Source organism: Arvicanthis niloticus, chromosome 20 (genome assembly GCF_011762505.2).
Source record: "Arvicanthis niloticus isolate mArvNil1 chromosome 20, mArvNil1.pat.X, whole genome shotgun sequence".
Lineage (NCBI taxonomy): Eukaryota > Metazoa > Chordata > Mammalia > Rodentia > Muridae > Arvicanthis > Arvicanthis niloticus.
Genome location: NC_047677.1, coordinates 12,997,397 through 13,010,142, shown reverse-complemented (window position 1 = coordinate 13,010,142; position 12,746 = coordinate 12,997,397). Strand labels below are relative to the sequence as shown.

The following is a 12,746-nucleotide window of genomic DNA, read 5'->3' as shown; positions in this document are numbered from 1 at the left end:
GGTGGAAAATTGGCTTCAATGAAGACCCTGGGGGAGCAGGTTTAGTCTGTTTTTAGGTCTCTTGCTCTGGTCTTGCTGTTATGTAGTGAAACCCTTTCCTGCTCACCCAGCCTGTTCTGTATGTCCTCTGTTCTTCTCAAGTGGCTCCAGGTAGAGAGGAATACAGACAGCCTGGTGGTATAGGCAGGGGATGCTGAGGCTGCCCTTTTCCAGGGGAGTTAGCCCTCCTTGGGGACTATCCCGAGCCTCCTGCTGATACATCATAAAGCAAGGATGCAGGTTAGAAATCCATCTATGATAGAGGTAGCATTCCTGCAGTCTCATACAAGCAGTCTTATCCAGAGTGCTGGCATCACTCACAGACTAGACTGGAGAAGCCGTTAATGAGGTTTAGTTAACCAGATTAATCTTGATCCTGCTCCTCGGATAGTTTTTACTTTCAGATTTTGGCTTCAGGCATGATCTTAGAGAGTGGTGAGGAGGAGCAAGCCTGTTTGTTTCTTCTCCCAACCCCTTCCCGGGTCTTTGAGACCAGGCCTTGGACTTCGTACTACTCTCAGGTGCCTCTTAGTTGGGAGCTCCAGTGGTTCTGCCCATGCCAGGCCCCAGCAGTGTGGAGTGGTTGTCATTTCTGCTCGCAATTTCCTTTCTTCAAGGGTCAGGGTGGTCTAAAATGGATGATGGCCTTTGCGCTGCCTTGCTAGTGATAAAAGACATCTCTGTAGCCATACAAAAGAGGCTGTGGTTTGAGCATGTGCCATGGTATGTGGGCCAGCTTCTGGAGCTGGCACCGGAACCATGTTGTATATTAGAAATGTGCTCAGAAGCAAAACTGATCATCTGCCATGTCGTAGAGAGTTGATTTCCTCTCCTTTCCAGACGGGTCCTGTGTAAACCCCAGCGACACAGTTCTGAGTTTCTTCAGCCCAGCAGCCACCCTTTGTTCCATGTCATACAATCGGAGCCTTTCCTCATCCTGACCTTTCATCTTTCTTCCCTCTCAACCCAAAACATGCTTTTCATGAAGAGTGGCTTGACATCTTTGAGAACCTGCCAACTTTGGTTCATGTGGTAATTTGGGCAGACATGTTGCCAGTGAGAGTACCTTTGGCCTCTCCCATTTCTCTGTCACATACATATAATATATATATATTTTAATTGAGCTTGAGTGCTAATTACTTAAGACCTCATTTTGGTTTTTTGCAGGTACAGGATTATCATGGACATAAGATTTGTGATCCGTATGCTTGGCTTGAAGACCCAGACAGCGAGCAGACAAAGGTAATTCTGGTTTGGAGGAATCAGTAAGCCACCTTGGTGACCCCATTCACCTGCCGACTCGGTAGCCTCAGGTTTTTCTTCCCATGTCTCCCTTGGGACAGTGTGTCCCTGTAGGTACCCCAACTTTTTGCCAGATGTTTTGGGAGGGAAAAATAAAAGGAACAAACACATTTAGTCCCCAGAGAGAATAAATGTGCTTGTCCTGACTCGGATGAGCTTGGAGTGGAGATCCTAGAAGGAATGAAGGAGAACAGATGTGCTAAAGACACATGGCACAAGGGAGGATGCCTTAGTCCACCTTGGGGTGGAGCAAGAAATAAAAATTCTACTTGTTAGACAAACACTAGTTCGGATAATCCAATTATCCAATGGTTCCTCTGTACAGCGGAGCTTGTCGGTTATATATACGCTAAGTGGTTGGGTTTCCTTGGGAAGGACTACTGCCTCTCTCTCTCTCTCTCTCTCTCTCTCTCTCTCTCTCTCTCTCTCTCTTTCTCTCTCATACACATACACACACACAACTCATTACTCTGTACTTGAAAACATGTATACTGGGGCTGGGGAAATGGCTCATCAGTAAAGTGTTTGCCACACAAATTTGACCTGAGTTCAGATCACCCATACTCATAAAAATCTAGGTGTGACTGTACCCCCAGTGCTGGAGACGTGGATACAGCAGGATCCTGGGGTTTTACTGGTCAGCCAGGCTAACAGAATCAGTAGATTTCTGCCCTGCACATGGCACTCATATGCATACATGCACACACCTATCTGCATATACATGAACACACCCACACGCACACCACACACCACACCACAAAGGACTGTTTCTGATATGCTCATTGTTCTGGTCAGTCTTTGTCGACTTGACATACTCTAGTCACCCAGGAAGAGGGGACCTCAACTAGGGAATTGCCTCCATCAGATTGGCCCATGGGCAAGTCTGGGGGTTGTTTTTTTTGTCTGTTGATGTGGGAGGGCTTAACCGTCAAGGTTGGTACCATCTTTAAGCAGGTGGGCCTGGACTACATGAGAAAGGTAGTCGAGCAAGCAAGCCAGGAAGTAGCATCCTGCATGGGTTCAGCTTGAGCTCCTGTCCCCGGTTCCTGCAGTGACAACCTGTACAACCTGTAAGACCCTCTCTTCCCCAAGCTGCTTTTTGTTGTAGTGTCTATCTCAACAACACAAAGCCAGTTAAGAAATACCGTTTCACAAGTTTGAAATGTCTTAGACCCCTATATATATTTCCCCCCCTTAAATTATTTTAATTAAAAAGAAAAGGCAAGTCACATGCTGTCCAGGTCATTTTTCAGCACAGTCTCCGTATCTTGTATCAGTGTCTCATGGGCCCACAGCTCCATACATCGGTGTTCCCTGCAGAACTGAATTCAGATTTCCAAATGTGCTTACATTCACTGGAAAGCCCCAGCTACTGCAAGTGGGATCTCCCTGCTTCAACAAGGTGTAGACTCCACTAGGGCACGTGAGACATGGTGGAGGAGGAAATTGTTCTGACCAGATGTCTTGGCTGTATGTTATCTTCCTTCATCCCACAAATGGGCATGCCTGAGCCAGCCTCACCTGTCCTGTGTGCTGGAATCTCTCTTCTCTTTCAGCATGGTTCTGTCCGCCTCCTTCCTGCCCTTCCTTCCCAGATCAGCCCTCCTCCACCCGGCGCTCTTGTCTGCAGTCCTCCATTCCTTTCCTAATTCCCCTCAAGAAAGACAAACCCCTTACAGTTGAGGATGAGTATGGCAGCAGACTTCAGCGTTTCTCCTAAGAGTTTCCAGCACATCGTCTGGAAAACCGCCCCTAGAGAAGGCGATGGTTTCTTTCCCTGAAGCACCAGGTCCACCCTGGGTTTCTCCAGCCTCTGATGCTGGTTGTCCAAGTATTGTAGCTATCTCACACTTCCTTTGTTGATGATGCCTGCTTTGCTGTTTCTCCATTCCTAATGACTGGTCCTGCGGATAAGAAGCCATTTATTAGTGGATGCCAAGCTTCGGGTTAATAGGCGGAACTTTGCTAAGTAGTGATGTTACAGTTGGCCCTTGATGGATGCTAATAACGCATTTTTACTTTCATGGTTTAGATTTATTATGTGCTTACTGTACATCAAACATTTTACTGAGCGCTTTGTCCAACCTATTGGGTTGATTCTTGGACTCTGAAATGGGTCTTTTTTTTTTTTTCTGCATTTTATGTAAAGAACTTGAAATAGTAAATGTAAATTAAGTGACTGCCAAGGTCACCTTCTGGTGTATTTCCAGGAGTGGAACCTGGCCGCAGAGTTGATTATCAAAATTAAAATAAAAAGAGAGTCGATGCTGGGAAGTAATGGCTCATGCCTTTATAATCGGAGCATAGGAGGCAGAGGCAGGCAGGCGGGTTTCCGAGTTCAAGGTTAGCCTGGTTTATAGATCGAGTTCCAGGACAGCAAGCACTACTACTCTGTTTTGAACCATCCCCCAAACAAACAAGAAAACCAAAAGACTGAAAGAAAATAAAGACTTTTGGGTTGTATTGGCCTTGGGGATACTGGCTGTAGGGAGTATCTGTGACTGTACCTGCCAGCTTCCACCCCTACAGCCTGCTCAGACCACATCTGTAGCTGTACCCCAGCTGTCTCAACTCTGCACTTAAGGCTTCCTGTTTGCTTTCTAAAGGGGCTTGGTACTGACACAGCCTTGTGTCTTACTTGGAAATGAATGGGTTAAATTTTCGTTTTCAGATTTAAAGGGAAACCAAGTAGAGTATGCTTCCTTTCTTTGGGTGAGGAGTTATAGGAGATGGGGCCCAGAGTCCTCTGTGTGTGTGTGTGTGTGTGTGTGTGTGTGTGTGTGTGTGTGTATCTGTGTCTGTCTTGCTGAATCTAATATTTACTGAGTTGGTTAGGTTGCTTGGCCAACAAGCCCCAAGGATCCTCCTGTGTCTGCTTCATTTGCACTGGGATTTGGGATTATAAAGCATGCCAGCACACCCAGCCTTTTATCTGGGGTGCTGCTGATCTACACTCAGACTCTCAAGCTTGTGCGGCAAGTACATTACCAACAGAGCTGTCTGCCCAGCCCACTGAGCAGAGGCTGTACCACCAGGCTGCCCCCCACCCCCACCCCCATGCATTTTAAAAAAGCATCTGGAGGTTTCCTGCCCGTGACACCAGCAGATCCAGAGGTGTGTTAGCCGTCATGGTGGGTAGATGAGTCTGTTTACACAGCCTGCACAAAACATCAGCCAGAGCCAAGTCTTAACATTTTTCATGGAAGCACTCAGAAGTGAGAGGCTCTTGCAGCTTTTTGTACTGAGTTCTGAAATCGTATCGGCAGTCTGCGATTTAGTCTAGCATGTATTAATATGGGTTCTCTAATTCTGACTGTGCTGGGCACTTAGGCTTTCCCTTCCCTACAACAGTATCAGAGCAGACATAGAACTTGGAAAACTCTGTTAGAGTGGGTAGGTCTGGGCGGCAACCTTTCAAGGATCTGTTTTATAGCAGGTGCTCCAGACTGTAGCTCACACACAGCTCAGGGCTTGCTCTGCCTCGGAGCTTGGGAGGGAGACAGTAGTTAACTCCAGCGAGAAAGCAAGCTGCTACACTCCTCACTCAGGGATAAGTAGACCATGGGGAGGAGACCTGACTGAGTTCCTATGAGGCTTCACTTGGCCTGCTGACCATGGGCCCTCCAAATCTGAGAACAGGTGGTCCTGGAGAGGAGCCACGTGCTTGCTCTGGGGTTGTAGTGTTAGCAGGTCAAAGGCTTTGGGGCCTGGCTTCAATCAGGTACTTCCAGGGATGAGAGGCCTGTGGGCCCAGAGGGGAAAGGCACCTGATGGAGTTGAGGACCATGGCAGCAGTCACTGTTACAGCTGGACAAGCTTTGCTTCTCAGGGGTAAAGGCTTCCGTGCCGTCTGATGCACTGCTTGTGTGTGTTGGTGTTGAACAAGGACAGAAAGTAGAAGACGCTTTCAAAACTCGGCTTCTCACTTTGTCTGGGAGAGGGCAGCATTCTGATCCTCTAGCTTCAGTTTCTAGATGTGTTTCCTGAGAAGCAGCTTCCTCTCACTATTTGGCTTGCCCAGCTTGTAGGCTTCTGTGACTGCCCTGCACGCCCACCCCAGGTCCTGGGTCCTCTGGCCTTGGGAAGGAGCTCTGCCACCCTCTGGCCTGTTTTTATCTATGAGTGTCTCTGTCCTGGCAGAGAACCTGCTGAGCTGTGCTACAGCAGAAGGTTTTGTATAGAGTAAAATCTCATTGGTGTAAATGAGACATCAGGCAGCGTAGGCAGTCTTCAGCATGAAATGCCTAAGTCTCCGAGAGGTTTGCACTCCTTCCCTATGATTTGAAAATGAGAAAGTCCAGTCTTATTAGTCAGTCTGTGCTTCCGGTCTCCCCTTCTACACAGATCCACAAGCAAAGCCTCTGTGTTCCTAGATGTGCTTGCCTTTCTCCTGTCACCTGCCCAGTGTAGAGACAGAGCTTGACTCAGGGTGACGACTTAACATTGCAGTGAGCAAAGTGTTACGCACCGAGTGGCAGCAGCAGTCGGGGTTCTGAGTATAGCCTTTCCTCAGCTCATGATGGAGTGTGGTGCTGTCTGACCATAGCAGCAGCTGTGGCACCAAACTGGCCAGCCACAGGCCAGTCAAAGTCAACCATGAATCTCCAGTGTACCTTGTTACTAATACTGAGCTATCTGCTAAGTTTAGCCTAGTAAAAGGACTTTCAACCTACTTTGTTTTAAACTTTCTGTGGGTTTGTCAGGCTCTAACTAACTTGAAGAGCTTCTGCAAACCACTGTCTTCGAGATCAGAGGCCAGTGTCTCCAGAAATCTAATGCCATGTTGAGGGGAACTCTAGTTGCTTGGACATCCTGTCAAAGGCTCCTCTTTCCCTTGGCTCTGTCTTGCCTCTCCGGCCTTTGGAGATTGTGTCCCTTGCTTTTATCATCTGGGAAGCATCTTGGGTCACTACGGGTCTTGGGTGACTCTTGGGTCACTACGGGATTCGTAAACTTGGGTTTGTTCCTCAGGGAGCTGGTAGTAGTCCACAGGGATCGTTTATTGCTCTCCCAGACTGTAATGATTTTACCAGTTTTTCTTACTCCTCGGGCATGATTTTGTAGCCCTCGGGTCTAGATTAAAGCATCGTCTATAATTTCATTCTCTTTCTGCTGTGTACCCTTTATCTCTTCACCCTTCTGACTCCTAGAGTTGGTACCGAGAAGGAGATATACACCTAGGGAAAGGAAGCATTTATACCTTTCAGGGGATAGCCATTTAGGTTCTGATTGTCAAGCCAGTCTCTGGTTTCATTAGAACTCCTGAGCGTTGAGCTTGAAGAACCAAGTGTGTGTACAGCTGCAGGTATCTGATGGCTTTTTCCTCTCGAGAACTGCTCCTGGCAAGGCGAGAGCAGCAACTTGGTTTCCCTTCTGTTTCTTGAGAGAATTCTCAGTAGGAACCAGAAGAAAATCAATATAAAAGATTGTGTGTGTTGTTACCCTTTCTGAAAAAATAAGAGAGAACTGCCATTTGTCTTGGAGAGTGTAGTGTAGATTTTCTTTCCTAGATTTTCATTGCGTACCTTCCATTCTCCTATTGACTGAGCTGTTTAGGGAGCCCCATTACGCTTGCTGGCAGGGAGATGAGAGGCCTGGAAATACCGTATCTTCTTCCTTTGCCCCAGTGCCTCTCCTTTCCTTGTCTAGGACATTTAAATAACCCAGTGTTTCCGTGAGATTAATAATGTCACGGGTAGACCCATGGAGGGTGGATGTTAGAAGAGGAACACCTGTTCTCTTGGGCTCCATTCCTGTATCTGTTGAGATCAGTTTTCCATGTGCTCACTCTGGCTTTAGCTTTGCTCACCAATGTTAAACCTAGATTATGGAGGAGGGGTTGAAGTGTATTAGTCTGGCCTGGCTCTACCTGCAGCAAGACCTTTTCCTAGTGTGGTCCAGAGCCAGGCGAGCAGGGACCTCTGACTCTATCATCCCACCAGGACCCTGAAGTGTTAGGTTGCAGGAAAGCCAGTGGCCTGGAAGCCTCTCAGAGGGATTTCAGAGCAGCGTAGTGCTAGTGAAATTGCTGCTTTAAACCACGAGGTAGCCATGAGCGCTGAGTGGGGAAGTTGAGGCACAGGGACTCAAAGCAGTAGACTAGCTTTGGTTTACTGTATTCTTGGGAGACTTCCTGACAAATGGAGATGTCTGCTTTGCTCCTCCAGTCTGAGATGCGTCTGTGTGGTACAATATGGAGTATGTACAAGATGACCTAGAAGTTGGCAGGCACAACTAAGCCCTTGGTTTTATTTGTACTTCTGTGACCAAGGGAAGCTATTACATTTAACATTCATTTCCTTCATAGGAACAAACAACTGGGCACTGAGAAGACTGTTAAGGGGCAACACACTTGTGCAAGCCTGAGAGCTGGAGTACAGAACCCCAAAACTCACGTGAAAGCATAGCGGGTGTGGTAGCTTGCCTGTCATCACAGTGCACGGGAGGCAGAGACTCCCTGGAGCAGTGGCTCTCAGCCTTCCCAGTGCTGTGACCCTTAGTACAGTTGCTCACGGTGTGTTGACCCCCACCATAAAGTCACTTTCATTGATGCTTCACAACTGTCATGTTGCTGCTACTATGGGTTGTCATGTAAACATGTTTTCCGATGTCTTAGGTGTGACCCCTGTGAAATCTCTAGAGGGGTCTGGACCCACAGGTTGAGAGCTACTGCCCCAGAGCAAGATGGTTAGCTAGACCAGGAAAATCAGTGAGCTCTGGATTCAGGGGGAGAGCCTGCCGAAATATATAGAGATTAATCAAGGAATATAGCTGACACCAACCTTTACACACACATATACACAGGTTTGCCCAGACTGCGTGAACACAGATATACACGCACATGTGCACATGTGCGCGCATGTGCGTATACACACACACACACACACACACACACACACACACACAAATATAAGACATAGAAGCCAGACTTGCTCATGCTTCAGCTGTGAGGTCTGGACACCCGTGTGAGAACATGTACCTGAAACTCCATTGAGCATCCTCAGTGAGTAAGGCCCGATGTGGTTGAGCACTGCAGCCTACAGCGACCCGCTTCCCAGTCCCACTTTAGTCACCAGGTCAGTGTTGAACTTTAAAGACTCTAAACTCTCACCTGCCACACCTAGTAAAGTTTCCCTTTGAATTCTTGATTTTTCACACACACACACACACACACACAAACCATGTTCTTACTTTTGATCTCCATTTTAGTACAACGCACTTGGAAACTCAGTTTCAGTGTTTCAAAGCATGGCAGCTAAACTGGGCCAGTGGTCACCTCAAAGCTGTTTGGTGCCTCCACTTTAATTGTTACATTGTGAACCTCACTGGCAAAGCTGCCCTGTGCCATGTACCCATTCATTAATGTCTCATGCCGGGACCTGGATAGAGAATTACACTGTGTGTCACCCTGTCACATGGAGACAGAAAATGCTTTAGGTAAACATACTGCCACATATTATTGTAATCTCCAGGTCTTCTGCCTGCAGTCTCTCATTCCCTCCTGCGGGATTGGGCAGCCTAAGTTCCGTTTGTAAACATACTTTACCTAGATCTACACTTGACATCATGTATTTAGGGTACAAATTCCTTCTGATGCTTGCTGGCACAGTTGTCAGGAGTATGAGGAAGTCGCTGGTGCCTGGGGGCCTTTCAAGTACTCCCTGCCTATTGGTTTTCTCTGTCCGTGTCTCACTTTCTATACCAGAGTCTTTGAGTCATTTAAGTTTACTTAAATTATTCACATATGAATGTGTGTTTTGAGCATCTAACTCAGCTCATCAGGATTGTACATGCCATCTCCCTGGCCTCAGACCAGAGTGTTTTATGCAGCGGTAGAAGCTGATTCTGGCTGCATCTGGCAGAGGAATTAACAACAGGATTTGGGGGCAGTTACAGGGATGGACCGAGGGCCACACTTGGAGCAGACAGACTTCAGTGAAGGACCTCTCATTTTGTACCTACCACTGCTAAGGCTGTTTGCAGTGCTTTGGTCCTCTGTCTCTCGTTCAAGTAACTGTGCCCCCAGAGAGTCTTGGTCAGCCAAGCTCCAGACAAGTGTTTGTCTCTTGGCTCAGGACATGGGTTCCCTTGCTGGCAGGACAGACAACCTGGAGTTCACTTCGGCTCTGGAGGCCGTAGGCCCTCTGGTCTCTCACCTTCTCCTCCTGTCCCTCCTTGCTCTGTCTTCAGCTCCTGTGCCCACTCTTAGGTTGCATATGCTGTAATGTGCAGTGGGCCAGTGTGGAATGCACTTGTGACTTGCACTATAGAGAGACTGCCTTTGAGCTCTTGGGTCAGCACCGAAGGGAAGTTGAGTTGCATCCTGAGTGGAAGTTTGGACTCTGGTCTTTCTTCGTTACTCTCTGAGAAAGCGCTGTGATAGAGAAGCTGACCCTAAGGCACTGGTAAGATGGTTAGAGATGTTGGCACATCGTTTTCCTGTTTTCCCTGTAGCCATTTACTCGGGTTTCTGTGGGTTTTCTGTGAGATGCTGACTGCTGACTTGAGGTAACCACCACGGCTAGATATGCAGCTTAGTGGTAGTACAAGTGTGCAGTGAGTGGGGCGTCTCAGTCACTCCTCATACCAAAGGAGAAAGAGCTAAATATGTCAACTGCAAAGATAACTGACTGTCTTTTGTGTCGTGTCCCCCCCACCCCCCCAGCGTATTCAGTTGCTCTTAATCCATCTGCCCTTCTCCTTTGCTGTGTTTCTGGGGAACAGCGCTCATTCATGGAAGTCACCAGAGCCACTTCTGGAGCATCCAGCCTTGGTAGAAATCTTCAGTTCCCATCTCTAGTCTTTATGATCTAGAAAGCCTGGGAGGCTGACTCCGAGGTTGCTCGGATGTTGTCAGAGGAGGGGAGTGGTGCCTTAGGCTTATGTAGGGCCCGCTTGCCAGGCACCGCGCTTCACTCCTTCAGCCCTCCTTTATATTAGCATCTCTGTAAATTACAGTGTGTAGGGGAGTAGGGTGGGGTGGGGAGAGGGTCTAGTGTTTCTCACTGGGGAAGCCCAAGTGTCAGAATACTTGTGGGGCTTCTGGGTGGTCTGCACATGTGGACCTGAGCTGTTGAACCACCGAGTTTGTGGCAATCGGGAGAGCCTCGGGACGATCTCCCCTCACCATAGGCTGGTTGTACAACCAGATGCTTATCAGCTTCCCCCTTCGCTTCCTTCTTCCAGATTTTTCTTCCTACTCCATTCTTTCCAGCAGCTCAAGAGGACTCTACAGTGCTTGGAATCTGGTTATTCGGGTGGTAATATGTAGTCATTAAGTGAGCAACTTTAGAAGTAAAAACAGGGTTGGATTTCAGCTCTACAATTTTAGTAGTTTGTGTGGTCGTGCTTTGAGACTTTCTAAGCCTCAATTTGCTTACCTTGTAATTTGGAGAAACCACCTCACATAGATGTGAAAATTAAATGATTAAATGGTTATGAGCCATTCATCAAAAATCACAGGCTCACAGTAAGTGCTTGGCAAACGCTCGGCACTGGTTGTACTTACAGTGGGCAGTTTACACGGCACAGGAAGATTTGAAAGACCACCTCTATAGAGCTGTGTGGGACAAGGCCATATATTATAATTAGTTTTTGAGCCTTTGCAAGAATTTCTGTCATATTGAATTATCCGTATTTCTCAGAGAATGCCCATTTTATCAAGGTGTTTTAGGATGGGGCCGGGTGGATATCATACTCTGTGGTCACACCGTCAGGCTGTGTCCCTCCCAATATGCACCTCCTCACTCACCTTTAGTCTGACTCGAGCTTTGGCTGAATGTCTTTTTTTTTTTTTTTTTTTTTTTTTTAAACAGGAAAAGTAGTTCTTTGACTCACAAGTTAGGCTTTATAAAATTCCTACTCGTAAATTTCTTACTTTTTCTTTTAAAATGTGAATGCTTAGTTTAGTTTAGCTTGGTGATCTCCAGATCAGACTTCCCAGTCATCTCTGGGATAAGCTCTGGTCAGTCTCTGCTGGTTCTGGCTGACCACTCTCACCTTGTTCAGCAACTTGTAGGCTCCTACAACTGTTTGTCGGGCCTCATGATTAGCAGTGGAACTCATGGAGGGGAGCCTGTGGGAGAATGCTACTTTGGGGAGTCTAGGTATGTGTGTGTGTGTGTGTTTGTGTTCAGGATCAGCCTGATTTAGGAGTGTGTGTGGACACTGTTCCTGGGAATCTGCCTGGCTCTTTGTCCAGTAGGTCATTTGCCTGTTTTCTAGCTGGCTCCTGTATGATTGAGAAACATAGGTCTTGTTCCTTTAGGCTTCACACTAGGTCCCAGCCCTATGCAACCCTTAATTTAAAGACTGGACGAGCCAGGCAGTGGTGGCACACGCCTTTAATCCCAGCACTTGGGAGGCAGAGGCAGGCAGATTTCTGAGTTCAAGGCCAGCCTGGTCTACAGAGTGAGTTTCAGGACAGCCAGGGCTACACAGAGAAACCCTGCCTCGAAAAAATAAATAAATAAATAAATAAATAAATAAATAAATAAATAAACAAACAAACTGTGGATAGATCAGGTGGGCTCTGCCACTGCATGTCATGTAGGTGAGCCTTCTTTTCCCAGTGGCAGCCTCTCCCTGGATTTCACACTGACCCAGCAACTGAGGAGTGGATACTCCGGTTGGCCAGCAGGGGTCAGGCAATCTTTCCCAAAGGTACCTAGAACGTTTCTTGCCTGCTCCATACCTTTACTTTCCAATATACTTACAGTATTTTAGATTTGCTTAGTGATGCATTAATTATGCAAGGGAGGATGTGTCTTCTGTTTCATTTTTTTTTAATAGTTAAGATATTTAGGGTTGAATTTTAAATGTCAGTTCCAGACTTTTGGTCAGTTGAGACTCAGAACCAAATGAATTAAGACTTTAGCTTTGAATAGGCAATGAACAGTACTAGAGTGATGCCTAACTCTATGGTCAAACAAGGGTTTCTGTTTCCTCTCCTTAATTGACAGTAATTAACTCCATCGAGAAAGCAAGTTGCCACATTCACTCAGGAATAAGCAGAACATGGGGAGGAGACCTGACTGAGTTCCTGTGAGGCTTCACTTGGCCTGCTGACCATGGGCCCTCCAAATCTGAGAACAGGTGGTCCTGGAGAGGAGCCACGTGCCTGCTCTGGAGTTGTAGTGTTAGCAGGTCAAAGGCTTTGGGGCCTGGCTTCAATCAGGTACTTCCAGGGATGAGAGGCCTGTGGGCCCAGAGGGGAAAGGCACCTGATGGAGTTGAGGACCATGGCAGCAGTCACTGTTACAGCTGGACAAGCTTTGCTTCTCAGGGGTAAAGGCTTCCGTGCCGTCTGATGCACTGCTTGTGTGTGTTGGTGTTGAACAAGGACAGAAAGTAGAAGACGCTTTCAAAACTCGGCTTCTCACATTGTCTGGGAGAGGGCAGCATTC

The 12,746-nt window shown here is 47.3% G+C and overlaps 1 protein-coding gene across 1 annotated transcript in view; it reads left to right on the top strand.

Moving 5' to 3' along the window:
• Positions 1-12,746, top strand: part of Prep (prolyl endopeptidase) — an 86,404-nt gene that overhangs the window by 4,418 nt on the left and 69,240 nt on the right. Inside the window, exon 2 of the mRNA XM_034524419.2 lies at positions 1,207-1,281. Within this exon, the coding sequence (XP_034380310.1) occupies positions 1,207-1,281 (75 nt within the window). The remainder of the gene's footprint in view (positions 1-1,206; positions 1,282-12,746) is intronic.